Source organism: Drosophila serrata, unplaced genomic scaffold, assembly GCF_035046125.1.
Source record: "Drosophila serrata isolate PLE 108 unplaced genomic scaffold, ASM3504612v1 contig_240, whole genome shotgun sequence".
NCBI lineage: Eukaryota > Metazoa > Arthropoda > Insecta > Diptera > Drosophilidae > Drosophila > Drosophila serrata.
This window is the reverse complement of record NW_028257138.1, coordinates 709055-726764: the sequence shown is the minus strand read 5'-3', so window position 1 is coordinate 726764 and position 17710 is coordinate 709055. Positions and strand designations below refer to the sequence as shown.

The 17710-nt window shown below is 39.7% G+C and overlaps 1 protein-coding gene across 1 annotated transcript; it reads left to right on the top strand.

The window, feature by feature from the left end:
• Window positions 1–8762: 8762 nt before the first annotated feature.
• Window positions 8763–14215, top strand: phyl (phyllopod). Its single transcript, XM_020959170.2, has 2 exons — window positions 8763–9218; window positions 12716–14215. The coding sequence occupies exons 1-2, from the start codon at window positions 9030–9032 to the stop codon at window positions 13760–13762; spliced, it is 1236 nt and encodes a 411-aa protein (XP_020814829.2). The 5' UTR covers window positions 8763–9029; the 3' UTR covers window positions 13763–14215.
• Window positions 14216–17710: the final 3495 nt, after the last annotated feature.

Below are 17710 nucleotides of genomic sequence, written 5' to 3'. Positions count from 1 at the left end.
CATTGTGGGGTGGCGGCGGAGTGGACTTTTCCAAAACAAAGCGCGCTTGCAACTTTTATAATGGCTCGTACTCGTGTGTGAGAGTGTGTGTGGTATTAAAAAAATAATGAAATAACAAACCCGAAGGTGTTGTTAAAAGCGCCAACAATAAATTTTATCAATAGTTGCAGGGAACCAGAGATAAATGTCAGAAGCAGCCACCCGAGGAAACATGGCCAAAGAGATCGTGAAAATAAAACAGTTCAAAATAATCGCCAAAGGTGGTTAATGCTTACTCAAAAAAATAAAGAGTTTAAATTATAGCCAAAGGTGGTTAATCTTAAGATAAAAACAAAAAATATTTTAAACTTTGACCAAATGGTGGTTAATTCTTACTTCAAGATATTACTTTAAATAAGTATGAGGAAGGCATTATTATAAGCTGAAAATAGTTCTGACTTTGAAGGCTGTTTTAGTGCTTTAAGCTTAAGTAATAATTAATATTCTTAACCATAGGACTCTAAATATTTTTAAGTTTTACTTGCTTTATTTTAGGGTTTTAAAGTGATTTTTTTAAAGTCCTTTTTTACTTTTAGAAAACCCTTTACAAGATGTTCTTCAAAGCGCTAAAAAGTATGCAATAATTAACATGAACCCATATTTTAACCTATATTAAACGATTTCTATTCCCTGGTTATGTTATCTGAAATCCAATTAATTTTAAATATGTATATATTTTTTTACTACTTCCACTTATTTCAAAACCCACACAATGTGGGTAATCTTTAAGCCAAAACTAAACTACTGCTCGTGTGTGCGTTAAGGAATCCGCAGAGCTGTCAAAATGCCACCACCGCTGGCTGATGTCGTTTTTAGTGTTTGTTGCCTCCCAGGAAAATCCCCAGCGGCCCAGCGACCCCGGGTTTTCCGCCCATCCTGACACACTCCTCTCTCATTGCCATCGCCCACAGCAAATTCTATTTACCAAACTAGTTACCGCTAGACGCAGCCAATATCCTCACATTATGTGCCAGCAAAAAGCCAATGCACATGGAAGATGCCTACATTCTCAATGGATTTCCCTGCTCCTTCTCTGATCCCATTTTCCCCGGTTGCTGCCACTGTTGTTGTTGTTGCTGTTGCTATTTTTGGCGCGATTTTGCCGTGCAATGGCAAATATTTTGCCAATACACCAAGGACTCCCGCTCACGTTGACGATGAGGTGAAACTCGAGGGGCGAAATTGGGCAGAAGCAGAGGCAGTAGCAGGAACAGGAACAGGACCGGGAGCAGGAGCAGCAGGATCGGGACCAGGAGCTGGGGTGGCGAAAGGAGCCAGAAGGCAACGACAACTTATGGCAGCTGGCATCCTAAGCCTTTCGCCTAGCTATGGGAATTCCACAGCAGAAGCCGGCATTTTAAAGCATTTTACGACAGACAGTGTCTGCTAAAAATATGCACACCTTTCGGTGGAATTTGGTGAGTTAAAATTTGACAGGATTAAGTTGAATATATTACTAAGATTTTAATAAAAAAAATATTAAGTATATAAAATAGTTAAGAGTGCTTTTTAAGGGCGTTCTAGTTAGATTTGATTTTAAAGAGTGGGTACTTCCTAAGTTCTTTCTTTCAAGGATTCATTCCTAACCTATATAATATTTTTCTTCTAAAAGAAGGTTTATAATTCAATTGAAATATAAAGGGAATCAAGAAATCTCATAATTAAAACGTATTTCATTGCCATGACTTTGTTTTTGTAGTTTGTATTATTCCTAAACTTTATAAATCTAACAAAAAATGCCCTTTAAATTTTAAATATTATTTCTGTAAGTGCCTGACTTTTGTTGATCACTATATAATTTTTATAGTTGCCAAAAATCAAGACACACCACACTTTCTTTCATTGAAAAGATGACAAGACATAAGCTATTGTGGATAGTCAATATAAATAGCTGAACGTTGTTGTTCACCTACATATATAAGCTTATGTACTCTTCATATATATATATATATATATATATATAGTGAGGATACCTATACCTAGAGATATATATAAATATATACATATATAGTGATACATGCAAACTGGCTGGCAACGCCGTCAACAAATGAAAACTCCCCGGGGAGTTGGCGCATGTTTGTTGCTGTTGCCAATGCCGCTGCTGCGCTGTTGCTGCTGCTGGTGCTGGTGCCGGCAATGTTGCCTCGTTGCCCGTCGCTTTTCTCTAGGGGATTGGCCAGAGAGCCGTTGCCGACTCCCCTGAGAAATACATGGCAATGGGTTTTCTGTGTTTTGTGCTTTTTTCGCGCGCCCCAAAACGCTGGCAGAGCGAGCGAGAGAGAGATGCCAGGGAAAAAGAGCAAGCCAAAGTTCGCTTTTTTATACGTTGGGGAAATTTTCATGCCCCAGCATGAGGATATCTCTCTCGGTCGGTCTCTCTGTCTCTGTGCTTGTGTGTGTGTGTTTGTGTGTTTGTAAATTTGTGTGTGCTCCAGCTGTCTTTGGGGGTTTCCCCCAGATGTCCCCCTCCCCCGCACACACTGCCGTCGCAACCCACCCATGCACATGTGTGTGCATTGGATTTATTGTCAATTTTATTTGTTATCATTGTTGTTGGCTCTGCGGCTGCTCTGCTGTTATTTACACTGACACAATTTGGAATTGTATTAAAAATTAACGGCACTTCGGTTGCCTTGGCTCCACCCCAACCCGCAGAACGGCAAATGGAACCTGAAAATTGCAGATCACAAAAAGCTCAAACTGCAATCTGCGTTTTTTGGCCTTTCCGCAAAATGCATTTATTTTTTGACTGTCACTTGGCTTAAAGGAGATTTTATTATGGGTTGTTGAAAGGTCCTTTATAAGGCTTAAGATTGCATATTTATTAACTTGAACTTGAGGCTTTTTTTGCTTGAAAAATTAACTTAAAATTAACCTTGGAGATTGGTACTGTTTATAATGTTTTAAACACACTTTCCTATTTATACTTTTTTTATAGTTAAATACAGATTTTCCTATTGAGTTTAGTATATCTGACTCTATTTATTATTTTTAAATTTTGTTCCAATATTTAATATATAATTTTTTAATTTCTAGGATAGCGTATCTCATATTCTCTTTGCTCTTGATCTTATTCTAGCCATTTACTTGTTGGTTCACCAGAACACTCAATGTTTCAACCTCAGGTTGGGGGGTTTGTTTGGGTTTTTGGGGTTCCCCTGGCCCCACAGACCACCTGGCCTTGCTCCTCCTCCCCTCACCTAGTTCTGGCTTCCCCCCTCTGACCATTCGTGGATCCCTCATCCACTTTGCCCGCTCGCCTGCTCTCTCTATCACTGACAGTTAGGTGTGTTGGTCCTTGGGGAATTGGCCAATGCCTGCAAGCTGCTGCTGGGCTGCAGCCTGGCAAGGGTCGAGAGTCGAGTCCGGACTGAGAGTTGGATGGCCCCAAATGGAGGAGGAACTAAGGGAGGTGGAGCGGGGAAACGGACCAGACCGGACCGGACTGGAGCCGAGGCCGAGGCCATTTGCATTTGTCACATTTTGTGGTCCCGCGAGCAAAGTTTGGCAGAGTAATGTTGTGTGCACCACCCCCTTTTGGGGCTTTATCAAAGCAAATCAATCAGATGCACACACACACACACACAACACACACTATGGGCTATGGAAATGGAGTCCATGTCAGTTGGTGGCCACTTGGGGAATCGAGGGAACTGGGAGACTGACCACCCCGAACTTACGTTTGAGACAGGCGCGCGGCTTGGCCTGTTTGCGTCGGGACATGGCCAGAATGTTTATTTAAATCACTGTTTCTCCGAGCTTTTCTTTTTTGTTTTCCGGCTAACGTTTCGCGCCAAAGCGTTTTGTTTTGATTTCCGGTTGAATCCTGGCTGGCGCTGCGGATGATGATGATATCCTTGCGCCTTGAGCGTCGGCAACTGACTGACTGATGCCACAAAATGCCATCAAAACAGAAGCTCTTAAAAAAGAAACCAAAATGTGCTAAGTGAAACGGCGCAATCGCAAAGAGCAGAGCAGAGTGCGGAGAGTGAGAGCACAAGAGGGGAGAACCAAGTCCAGGAGCAAAACACACACACACAGCCACCCAAGCACTCCTCCTGGCCAAGCAGCCATCTATCAGTGCTTGGAACTTACTCCCCAGAGGGTTGCTGCTTCGCTACCACCAACCCCCTTGGGACGCGGACGCAGCACCAATCGCGAGCGTTTCTGGGTGCCTTTCAGGAGCGGTGAGCCTCATGCCGACAGGCTCACAGTAGGCGACCATAGCCACCACCTTGTTCCACTTCCTTGCCCACCGCTCCTTGGGCCTGTTGCAATTATAAAGTCAAGTCAATTATTTCCCCGGCCGACTTTCGCACGTGCGTATGGGGGGTCGAGGCACGATTTCGTCCCCGAGATTCTCCCAAGGTGCGCGCCTTCCGAATTGCAATTTCCACTTGGGTTCTCAGCAGCGGGATAACAACACACACACACACACACACACATACTTACACGCATACGAACACTCGGCAGCCGTGGCTCCTTGGTGGGCCGTGAGAAAACGTGTCCAGATTGCCGGAGCTAGCTTGAAAGTGCAAGGAATAGGTCGGGCTTTGGCAGCGGGTGACGACGACATTGGCAATGAATCCTTTGTTATGGCTTTTGGGCACAAGGATTCCAAGGAGTGCAGCAGCAGCACGCATGGGTTACAAAAGTTCTTGGATTTTTAACATCAAAGTAATACAACAACTGAAGTTTATTTTATATACAAAAGCGGGATGAAATGTGATCTATAATCTAATGTCTTAGGAAGAAAAATCTTTATGCGTAACTTGGTGAATAATTTTCTACTATCATTATTCGAAAGAATATAAATCTAATAAACACGATTTAAGCATTACTAAGTTCAACCTAATCGACTAGTAAACGACAACAACGAACTTCTTTTATATTCGTTACAAACGTATTTTAAAAAGTAACATAGCTTGAATTTCATAATGTATTTTTCAACTAGCAAAGGTAGGGCTTAAATATATTCAATGCCCTTTTACTCCTTAGAGGTTTATAAAAAGTAAGAATTCATTAAATTTGTTAATAAAATTCATTGTTTAATTTGAAAACCATTTTCCGTTTCAGATCATTTTTGACATCACCAAAGAGACCCCTAGTGGCATATTAGAGAAACATAACTGCATCTATTGCCCTCAGCCACTTCATGGTGGCGCCACTGTATACCAACGGTTTTGCTCTTTTTTAAACAGTTTATAAAGTTTATGCTCTGGACTGTTCCGATTTTCCCTCAGATATGCATTATATATCTTTATTTAAACTTTAAATAGCGTGAAAAACGTAGTTTATTTGATTTAACACAAATAACATGAGAATTACTTTTTAGTACATACAAAATACATAATACAATAATTTCCCTCACAGATGGCTCTATTAATTGTACTAAAATTTCAAAATATTTTAAAATAATTAATTAAATTCCCATCTAATAGTATGTTTAGATTAGTTTGGGTAACTTTTTTATAATAACAAAAACAAAAATGGAGTCTCACTACGGTAAAGTGAATTTTTAATATACTTGCAGTTTTAAAATATCTCATAACTAAGCCAATTTTTTTTTTAATTTAAAGTCTGAAATTTTTTAAAGATTGGTTCAATTTTTTTTTCCTATATTAAATACCAAATCGACTCGGCTGTTGATGCTGATCAATAATAAATATGATTTATAGGGTCGGAAATGACTCCTTCATTAATTAGCATCAATAAAACATAAGATATGTCCCTTAAAATATTAATAATTTTATATGATAATTTTGTTGTATCATAAATATCATAACAAGGCAATAAATGTATTTAATTTAAATTGGAAAGCGGTTCTATGATAACAAATCAGCACATTATTTTTAAAATAAAAAAAAAAAACAATTTTTTTACCCCCCATAAAATTTTTAAAAATTGAGTACATTTTTTTTATCAGCTTGTTAGTCAGAAAAATTTAGTTGTTGATGCTGATCAAGAATATATATGATTTATAGGGTCGCAAATGATACCTTTACTGCGTTTTAAGTCTTTGAGTCGAATTTTAGTACCCTGCAACAATACATAAAAAATACAAAACTTACATAAGTGTTTCATAACTTTCATTCACTTGGCTTATCCTCTGATTATTCCCAGATCATCACATCCTACCACCACCTTGGGCACTTCCTCTGCCGGACTCGGATCGATATGGAGATTTGTTACGCATATGGCAGGGAAATCGAGGGTCTCTTGCGGATACATTTTTCGTTCGATTCGCATCCCACACTCCCTGCATCCTTTTTCCACTCCATTCATATTTTCATTCATGAAGGGATACGATTCCGAATCCGAATGGCGATTGCCCCGCTTACTCCTTTGTTTACTATCGACGGAGATACGTAGTAAAAGTAGCGGCAGGCAGCGCCAGTTAACCCAGTCAGAGAGATCCAGAGGAAAACAAGACAAAAGAGAGGAGGTGCCATAAGGAGAAGACTCATGAGGCCAAGAAGAAGGTCCAGTAAGGTAAGGTAAGAAAAAAAGAAGAAACATCTGTCGTCGACGACCAAGAAATCCGGTTGCAAGCTGCAACACACCGGCTCAAAATGCTCCACAGCGCTCAGAGAGAACATATGATTGAGCTGCCCGAAAAAAAAACACGAAATATAAAATAAAATAAAAATGTGAAAACAACAAAAAGACGAAACGCACCTTTTGTATTTTGGAGCAGCTGCCGTTGATGCCTCGAACCTCTGAGGATCGAATCGGTGCTGGAGTTGGAGGGCAGCAGACACTCGGCAGCCTGTTGATGAGCCCGCAATGCACACATGCTGCAGGCTGTGGCATACTACATACATGTTGAGCCAGTGAGCCGGTGGCTCCTCCAATAATGATAAGTCGCCGGCGGACGACTTCTTCACATTAAATACCGAGTTTTGTCGCTCAATGGCAGCTGCCACCGATTTTATAGGGGGCTTTAATAGATGCAAAAAGAGTTTAAACAAATAAACTTGGGTTCAGAAAGTTCAGATAGGTCAAGGTACTATAATTGCTTAAAGGGAGTAAAGTGAGGCTATAGCAACATTATTTATATATGGTGTTAATGGTATAAGTAAATAATTAACATATCGGGGAATGATCCTAATTATATTAATAACTATATACTAAGTATTTTTTGTTTAATAAATGCTAAAAACATCGAAGGTTTTTACTAGAGTTTACTATGAAAATCGTTGCTGCATTCTTTAAAGGAAGAATAACAAACCTTTACAAATAAATTTAAAAAAACCAATTTGCATCGTATAGAATTATTAATAATAATATTTTTACACATTAATATATAAAGGTCTAATATTTTGATATTTAAAAAAAAAAACATTTACCTAAGCTTAATTTCTTGTTATAACCTTGCAGGGTACTATAAATCTAGTAAGAATATTTAACCAAATGGAAGGACTAATTTTTGACCCTTTAAATCATATACATATGTTATTGATCTACTGATTAAAAGCCAAGTCGTTCTGACATGTCAGTTGGAGAAAACATTTTTACTCAATTTTCCAAAATTTTATAAGGGGTTATCTGTTGAAAACTGGAAAAGTTATAAATTTTTTCTTTAAGTTTTCCGATCATTCCTATGGCAGCTATATATATATATATTTATACATATCATATACAATCCACCTATTTCCCATGCTCCGACTTATATATTTTTGAAATTATATAAAAGAATAACTACATAGTTTCATTAAAATAGCGTGCTCTTAAATTTGTTCCAAAACAAATCTAACACATGTGTGCATATGATTCTCAACTGGTTCTCACATCCACGGAACGAAGTGACTTCTCCCGGCCAAGACTCAGATACGTGTTGTGTTACAAAAGTTGCAAGTCATTGTTCATTAGTTTATGCATAGATACTTACTGGTCATAGAGATACTTACTGATCACAGATACTTTCTGGTCATAGTTACTCCCTGGTCAAAGTTACTTACAGTTCATTAAAACTTACTGATCATAGTTACCTATGTAACTGTTCAGAGTTACTTACTGTTGAAAGATTTTTATTTATCCTCTACATTTCACATTTGATTAATGTATGACTATGTATATATTTTAAATATATAAATATATTTGATTTAATTGAAGTCCATGCTATAAAAATTATTTTAAATATAATATAAAAATTATCATAGAATGAACTCAATTTATTTATTTATTTTTTTTCTTTTTAATTTTTGTAATAGATAATATAAAGGCAATGTAAAATTTCACAATGCAAATTAGTATTTGAAAAGACAAGTCAAATATGTAGATTTATTGTTCATTGGGCTCTTTAAAAATTTTAATGATTTAAAATATTTGTTTTAAAGATTAATTAACTAAATTACCTATTTTGAGTTGAAAATTCTATAAACATAAATACCTTATTAAAGTTTAGTTACTCCGTGTTATATTTTTGTTGAAAAATTCCGAAGAGAAACACTCGTTTCCTTGTACTTCCTGTTCTAAAATTCGCACTAGTCATTGAGCCACTCAACATGACCTTTTGGCGCCCTGAAAAAGTGAACATATGTTGACAAGGTTGCTCGATGTCCGATGTCCGAAGCCTGATGCCTGCTGCCTTCGTTCCTACTACCCTTATTTCCAGCTTTTCTTCCAGTGCAGTTCAGTGGCACGAATGTGAGGCACGAAACCGAAGCTGAACCCAACATCGAGCGAGCCCTGCTGAATGCCGCTTCGTGTGCGCCGCTCCTGTCTCATTCGAATTTTGTGCGTGCAACGCGAAGGACGTGCCGCTCCGCTTCGCTTACCTCGTTCTCCCGCTCACGCGCCGTCTCACATATTTTGTTGTTTGCCACTTTTTCGCGCCACCCCAAAAATAACACCAACAAAAAGTATAACACAAAAAAAAAACAAGCATTACAAGAAGCGAAACATAACGGTGAAGTTATAACTATATCCGTGACCATTTGTGACGTCAGAGTCGGATAAGAGGAGAGAGTGAAAAAAAAATCGCCAGGATGTCTGCGAATAATCATCAGCAGCAGCAGCAGGCGGCGCCCGCCGTTGTGGCTCCCGCCGCCTCCTCGGAATACCTGAAGCGCACCTGCCTCATCTGTGGCTGCCACACCAATCAAACGATCAATATCTACGAGCCCCGCTCCGGCCCCAACATTGTCCAGTTGATCCAGGCGAAATTCAAGTTTCAGGTAAGGATTTTCATTGAACACGGAAAGGATATGCTCTCGCACGAGCACAGGCTCGTAAAAATCGATACTGGGGCAACTCGGCGGATGAGTCATGCAACATTCACAACGTCCTTCGACGACGAGGAAAGTTTCTGCCCCGTGCGCGTGTGTGTTTTTGGGTTAAACTGGGGATGAACTCCGTGGGGCGGAAGAGGAGCACAAGAAGAAGCAGCGAGGGGGTGGTGCAGGTAGAATCTCAGGTAAACTCCCTACAGCCCCAGCATCCCACACGGCAAGAAATAGGGATAGAGTTGCTATGGTAAAGGGGAGGGATATATTTAGGTTTTATTGGAGTTTCAATTTGCATAACTTCAAGGATAATCTTCTGTAAAGTTCCTAGATACAAAATTAAGGAACGCTTGAAAATATATATATATGTTCTCCTAAAACAAGGACATTAAATATAGATATTTTTCAGTCAAAGGTTCCTCAGGAGAAATAAATAATAATATGCCATTTTCTTCTTTCCTTTTTGTTAAAAGAATATTCAAGCAAGGTCCTACAAACAACCTCTAGAACTATCCTTTTCTACCCTCTCTTTATCCTTATCAAAGTGATAAACTCGAACATCTCTTAAGGAACTGATTAAATCAACCAAGAACAAGTTGTATCTTAGCACAGATTGAGATTAAGATCTCTTCTGGGTTTTCTTGGCTCCCTTTTTTTTACTGCTCTGATCTATGAACTGCATATCCTGTCTCCTGGCAGCTGACTACGTTCGGTAATTGGACACTTTGCATATGCGCCGCCACTTAGTTCGATTCCTTTCCCATAATTTCCAACAGCTTGTTCTAATATGTGCGTGTACGGTGTGTGGGAAATGCGACAGCGGAAGATGATGGCCAGGGAAACCGATCCTGGCTGAAGATCCTTAGTTTGTTTTCTGTGGAAGTGAGTTTCGGGTCTCGGATTACACTCGGCACTCCAACTCCACGCTACCTGTACCGCCGCCGCAGCAAACCTGCTCACTCTCAGAGGGCAGATGTGCGGCGGATTGGCCAAGGAGTGCCGAGATTGCTCCAATTTCTGCGGGCAGTGAACGAACCTTACCAATACACTTCACCCCTCTCTTTTTGTTCTCTACACACAGAAATTTAACTATATGAGATGGAAATTCAATATATATTTGTCATAAACAGGACAGGATATAATAAATATCTATAGCAGTAGAAACAACATTCTCGTTACAATATAAACTTTGTTTTGTAGGATGCAGGAGCTTAGGCAGTCAGAAAACAATTAGCAATGGTCATATTTAATTAAAAAAAATTCTTTAAATATATCTCAAATGTAGACACTAATTTTTCCCAGTGTTCTCCTCCCAAACGACAGCTGTATTTGCCGCTCAGCACTCAAAATGCAACCCATCAGGGTTCCCTGATTTTTCTGCTGCTGCTTTATCAGCTCTACCTCATACCTTCTTCTCGATTGTGTGTGTGTTGTGTATTGGGTTGTGTTTTTTTCGCATATCAGCTATTGAATACCTGAACTGAGTCTGAGTTCCCAGTTTATTGTATTTATCGTTGGAGAATATTCGTTAGAACTACGGTGGTTGAACCCTCTCAAACAATGCCAAATCTTAAAGAAAGAAATTCCGGTTCCTTGGACTGCGCAAAACCAAACAAAGGATCCTACCCCTAAAAATAAAATGTCAGAGATTTGAAGTCCCTAAAAATTAGAGGCAAACGAAGTCCTTGAAGTGTCGAAAAAATAAAAACCAAAAACTAGATTCCACTCTAATTGCTAGGTCTTCTTCTAGTTTGGTTTTTTTTCGGGGAAAGGTTGTTGCTAAGGCTTCCTTGCTATTGGATTAGAGAAGGAAAACAATGGAAGAAATGGGTCAAGCTGCTATGGATACTTTTGGGGAGGGGAGTTCGTATTAAGAAGACTTATTTTCAAGTGGAAATTAATTAAAGAGGGGCAAACGTTATCAATTTATTTGTTATTCCAAACTACTTCAATCGCTAGCTATACAATTTAATAATAATAAAATAACTCAGTGCCCCTCTATACCACTCAACCCTGAACTTCACCCTCTATTTTCACCCCCTCGGGATCGTTAGAAATTACTTTGAACCGTTATTGCGAAACCCTGTACAACCATTTGTACATTTGCACCACCTGCCGCGATCGCAGCCTGGCAACCGATCACCCCCTAAAGAATTGTACACCCTCGCAAATGGAGTTCTACAAAAAAAAGCCCTCAATGACAGAGCCATAACATACAGTTACAATCAATTTTCAGTCCACACCCCCTGACCTCACGCCCAAGTGCACAGAGAGAAATGAAGGGAGATTGTTAAGTTGGAAATACAATTCTTTATTGAAGATTGGAAATAAATAAATGAAGATATAATAATACATTATATTCCTAAGGTTTAAGGATAAAAGATTCAGTTATTATATTATTTGATAGATGAGTTAAAATATGTTCGAGAACTGTATTTTTATTTTAAATGGATACAATATATATAGTAACTATAGAATATGATTGATCACTTTAACACGATTTATTAGACGTTAAAGATCCTTAAAACTCTACTTCTTCTTAAACCTAAGTTCTTTGTAATCTTTAAAGATCTCTCTTTATATAATATATCACAAAATTTCCTTCTGTGTACCTGCCAGATATTATATGTGTGTGTGTTGCTTTCAGTCTGCTTTGCACCTGGCCTGCAATTTGCATTATTATACCGTTTTCATATGGGCCCTTGGAGCGCACACCTTTTCAGCGCCGAGTTAAAGGTAAACAGGCAGCCACAATCGCTCCTGATCCTGATCCTCCTTCCCCTGGCTCTGTCTGTGTCCCTGCCTGGTCCCTATCCTGTCCTTTGCCCCTACCCTTCTCCATGGCTACCTTTATCTAATGCGAAGAGCAGCTGTCGCGCATGCGCGTGCCTAATATCCGTCATAGTTGGGTCTTAACCCAGTTCCCTGTCTCCATTCCAGTCCGTATCGATAGGGCGCGTGTCCCTTGGCGAAACTGGTTTACTAACCGAATATCCTCTTAGCTTTTGACTGGTTTTCGTACCTTTTGGGCCAGCTGCTGTTTGTTGCTGTTGGGCGCTTAGTTTTTTGTTGGCAGGTGCACGAAATTATTGATACCCCAGGAATGTTGAGGTCTGGTCTTTAGCTCTCGGGATCTCCAGCTCTGGGGTAATTAATATGGCCTGCCTGTCTGCCAGTTGTTTTTTGAAATTGTTATGTTATTTTTTGCACCTTTGGTTCGATGCTCATTAGTGGTCGGATCCCGAGAGCGATCACTAAGTGCATAGGCGTATCGAAAGGTTTATTCTGTGGTTATGCTTCGCCGGACTTTACATGCCATTGAATTTGGGTCGACTTTTGTTCGGTAATAAAAAATAATATTTCCTTGTTTTGTTTTTAAGAATACTATATTGATTATTATATAATAATAAATAAATAACTAATTTACATGTTCTTTTCTTTACTTACAGCCCTTGAATGAGGACAAGTTCCTCTGCTTCAGCTGCAACAATTGGCTCATAAACTGGCACTCTCTGCAGGCGGTCAACAGCAATGAGGCTGAGAGCCAAAGTCAGAGTCCCTCGCACATGGGCAATAATGTCCTGCAGCAGGAGGGCACCAAGCTGCGTCCGGTGGCGATGGTCAGGCCCCAGGTGAGGGTGCAGCCCCAGGCCCAGGTCCAACCTCAGCCCAGGCCTCAGCAACAGCCCCAGCCCCAGCCACAGTTCCAAGTCCCCGTGAACCCACCCACACCTGTACCCGCACCTGCACCCATAACCTACGCCAAGCGAAGGATTTGTCGACGCAGTGCCTCCGTGAACCGCGTCAACCGTATTCTCCGGCAATGCTGTCTGGAGACTCTGCGCCGCAGTCCCAAGAAGAAGAGTCAGGTGTTCCAGGTGTACCTAAGGCAGAGTCAGCGACGGAGCAATATGCTCTGCCGGGTGGAGTGTGTGGCACCCAGGCGAAGGCCAATAGAGCGAGTAGTCAAGGAGGCGTCACCCATTTTGAGTGCCCAGAATTCCTCACCGACTTACCAAAGATTCCCGCAACCAAGTGTGGATGGCAAAGTGGTGGCCATGTTCCGGCGACTGGGCACCACCCTCAGCAGGGAGCAGCAGTCATCATCAGCATACACCACCACCACCACCTCCTCAGCCCCGCAGATCATGAGTCCCTCGAAAGAGAGGCCGCGCTGGACGCGAGACCTCGACGAAGACGAGATCCTGCTGGAATTTGATAGCGCCATATCCGAAGTCCTGCCCACCACCACCACCACCACCACCAATGCCCGACGCTGCCTCAGCTATCAGGTTACCCAGGAGGATGACAAGGAGAATGGAAACCAGAAGGAGGATGAGGACGAAGCGGAACTGGAAGTGGTGCTGGAAGCGGAAGCGAAGGAAGCACCACTGCCGCCACCGCAGAGTCACCGCAACCACCGAGATTCCCACCAAGCTGCGATCCAACTCGCCGGCCTGCGGTTGCCCCGCGGCCTCAGCATTAGCCTGGTCTGAATCAAGGAGGAGGAGGGACCAAAAAGCGACAAATGCCTCCCAAAAACATACAAAAGGAATAGTCAAATTGCATGCACAAAAAACCAAGCAAATAATGAGCATTAGCGAATGTCTAATTTAATAGTACCTCGATTACATTTTAATTGTTAGTCAAAATACCTTAATTAATTAACTAGCGGACAACAAAACAAACACACACAAACCTAAGAATGTTAAGTTAATGGATGTGGAAAGCTATATTTAAAATATACACATATTAGACTTAGGCAAAAATCCCCCGAAAATGAAACATAAAAGATATAAATCAAAACTCCCCTCAAGCCAATGTAGTTGAATTTATTTGTTTGCTCCTGAAAAAAAAAAAAAAACAAAAGAGAAAGACAAAAAGTATTACAAATTAACAAAATAACAAAGCGGAATAAAAATACTTAGCAGAAAAGCAATCAAAATATATTTGAAAACTGATGTTTTATTTTATTTTGGGATCAGATTTTTAATGAAGTTTATTATTTAATATATTTTGTGATTAAAAAGTTTTATTTGGGGGTATTTTCCATTTATGTTTGCCTAAAGTTTATATTTAATTTTAACCGTCTTTGCCCAAACGGCGCTGCCAACTTGTTTCAAATGCAGAGGCCAAAAAGTAGGCTTTAAATTCACTGTCGAATTCATGTCAAATCATTATGAAACATGTCGAGTAAATAAATAATGCTTGTAAATGTAGCGCCAACGATTTAGGAGTTAAAGATCCTTTTTAATTAAAACAAAAGAACTTAAAATAATTCAAATTAATTTAATATAATTTGCAAATAGCTTTCCTTACATTTTATAGACAAAGTAACACCTTATAATCTCTTTATAATTCAGAATTTCCCTGCTTAAAGCCCCTAGTTAACCCAGGTCAGTTAAGGCTTCTCCCCAACAAATGATGCCTACTTATGGTCAATCGAAAACTAAACAAATCCCACGACATTTCTGGGCCTTTCCAGTATCAACAACAAACAGAATTATCATTAGCTTTCGCCTCGCGTCCAATAGTATAGAAGTGTAATTGTTGATTTCTGATGTTTTTAGTATGACTGTTTATTTGATTTAACCAATTGCGCGGCGATGAGAACGAACGTGTTGAGGTCAGCATCGATGCCGTTTTTGTTGTTTATGCAACTGAGACAGCCACGGTGCGTATACTTATTTTGGCTTACAATGTGGCATTTCATCAATACACACGACGACTGATGAGGATGATGATGATGATGTGGTTGCTCGCTCGACACATGACTGGCAATGTTAATAATGTGGTGCGGAAATTTCTACGAGCACTTCAAGTACGCCTTATTGAGGCAGCCGCCAGCCGCTAAGGTTACTTTTATTTATAAATACGAATATCGGTTTGCCTTTTGAACTTGAAGATGACGCGGCGTAATGCGTCGAAGGAGAGCGTGCAGTTTCCGGAAATCAAGTATACGCCCGGTTGGCCGTGCGAAGAGCTTACATATCTCGAGTGCGACTACATTTATTCTGGCGAGAGCGACAAATGACGGTCAGGGTTGCGACAGGCAGCGGCGGTATGCTGAAAATCACGTTCTATGTTCTAACCGCCAGCGGATTCTATCATTGAGCGAGCGGTCTGAGGCAATTTTAGGCTGTCCAAGGATGCGAGAGCTTGCCAAAAAACACAAAAGTGTAGACTTGTCTAAGGTCAGTGGTGGTTGCACGGTGAGAAAAGATGTGAGCAAATAATAGAATTTTTTAATACTTAGGATAATATAGTAAGCATGTTTTATATCACTTAATAGAACTTTATAAAATGTATTTTCTTCCTATATTAAAAACCTTTAAGATATCTTTCTGGATGTGTTGAATTTCTTAAAAGTCCTAATAAATATTTAATAAAATCTTCACAAACAATGAGTCATATTCAAATTGATAATCATGAACTTTCTAACGTAAAAACAATATGTAAGAAGAACCTGTTTTTCTCAAGACTTTTATGCTTATCCTAGGTCAGGTTCACTTGAATAAATTAAATGAAATGATTGTTCATGTTCTTCGCAACCTTCTTGTATTATTTTGTATTTAAAAATTGTTTGAAAGTTTGTACCTAATAGAAAACAGGTAATTTTGAGAAGATAACATTTTGAGATCGAGAAAATTCCAGCTCCATACTCATTGCATTATGTCATCAATGAGCTGAGTTATCAACTTCACAGAATTTATACCCAAATCCGAATGGCGATAATTCACCGAATTTATATTTATCCCGATCGACGGGAGATGAACTCTCACTTAATGAGTGCGAGTTCTGTAAATTACACGAGGCAGGAGACTGGTTTTTTTGTCTTTCTGGTTTTTATTCATTTTTTGTTCCTGTTCGAGTACGTTTAATTAGCATAAATTTTGAGAAAGGGAATTCGGCAGTTAAAAGTGAGCAGCGCCAGGAAGTTGTTTAATCGAGCGAGCACATGAACCCCAGCTATGTGATTATATAGAAGGAGTTCGAGTCCGGCGAGGGGATAATATTTAGTGCTCCCTCGCGGGACCTGGCTTCGGTTATGCAATATACGCACAAAATGCTTCCCGTTGGCCATCGACCACCTAGATCTTGTGTGTGTTTGGCTGCACTTTTGGATTTTGCCCACGCGGTGAAAAATTGTGCGACAATTAGTTCAGCTCGCTGGCCAAGCGCCCCGAAAAAACGGGTTTCTTTGCATGGATATAGATACACGCGAAATAATTCTGTGTGATATTGATGATTTTATTTTTTTATATTAATTTTATTTACGATTTTTAAAATTCATTGTATGAGTGAGTCATAGTTAGAATGGGGTTTGTTTGCATCACATTTAAGTGTTGCTAAACATATTGTTAGCAACATTTGACGAACAACATTCCGCATTTTACCGTGTTAAATTCAGAAATGAATAAATTTCTGATAAAACAGTTCCAACAATCCATATTTTTATTTACAAATCAAAGATTTATGCACTAACATTTTTCTAATCCAATTTAAATTTTTAAACATGTACTTTTAGTAAGTTTATTTAACAATACGTTTACTACTATAAGAAAAATCTTCATTTAAACACCATAAATATTATTTCTCAGTGCACCTTAGCCTGCTGTGGGCGGCGTGGCGGGATGCGTGTGTGCAAAAAATCATTCACTTGTGTGTACGAGCGTGTATACCCATTGAAATTGTTTAATAAATCGAATCGAAAAGAAGCAAAAACGACAACAAAAAATACAACAAAAATATAAGATAAAAATGAACTGAAAAGTGAACAACAAATACCTTGGGACCGCAAAAAAATCGCACGCACGGCAACGATTAAGATCCGAGTGTGTGAGCACTCGAAAAAATTCGTTTTCGGCCCAGAGGCTGCTGGCAACTCGGCAATAACAATGCTAACGGCCGCTTTATGAACAATTATGAACCGCGGGCGAGTTCGCCAAAAAAAAGTAAAATATAATAAAAAATCCAAACCCAAAACCGAAGTCAGAAATCTGAAAAAAATATCGCAAATCGAGTTGGGGGCGCATGCGTCACGCTCGTGTCACTTTGCGAAGACAAACTTTTCGGCCAGGCAGTGGCCGTAATTACGAATTACGAATATTATTCAATAAAATTCAAATTGTTGCTTTCACAGGCAAGGCAGACTGGTTGAGATTTGCTGTTATACTATATATATATTTATATATTTTGGCTGATTTTTTGTGGCTATTTTGTTGGCCTAGTTACCTTCGGTTCTCGAGTGGCGCGAATTTCGCTTTCAGTTTCGAGCAGCCAGGGGGAGCATTGCGCAAGATTCGTTAAATGATTTGGCAAAAAGACAGCAAATTGTTAGCTAAGCTCCATTTCAAGTTCACCATTGTTGGTTAATATTAATAACCATAGACCGTTATCCGTTAAAAACTGACCCAAAACCAATTGCAACTGCAAATGCTTAC

Coding starts and splice junctions, on each gene's coding strand:
- phyl (XM_020959170.2), top strand. CDS start 9,030: ATGTCTGCGAATAATCATCAGCAGCAGCAGCAGGCGGCGCCCGCCGTT. Junction 9,219..12,715: donor AGGCGAAATTCAAGTTTCAG/GTAAGGATTTTC, acceptor CTTTACTTACAG/CCCTTGAATGAGGACAAGTT.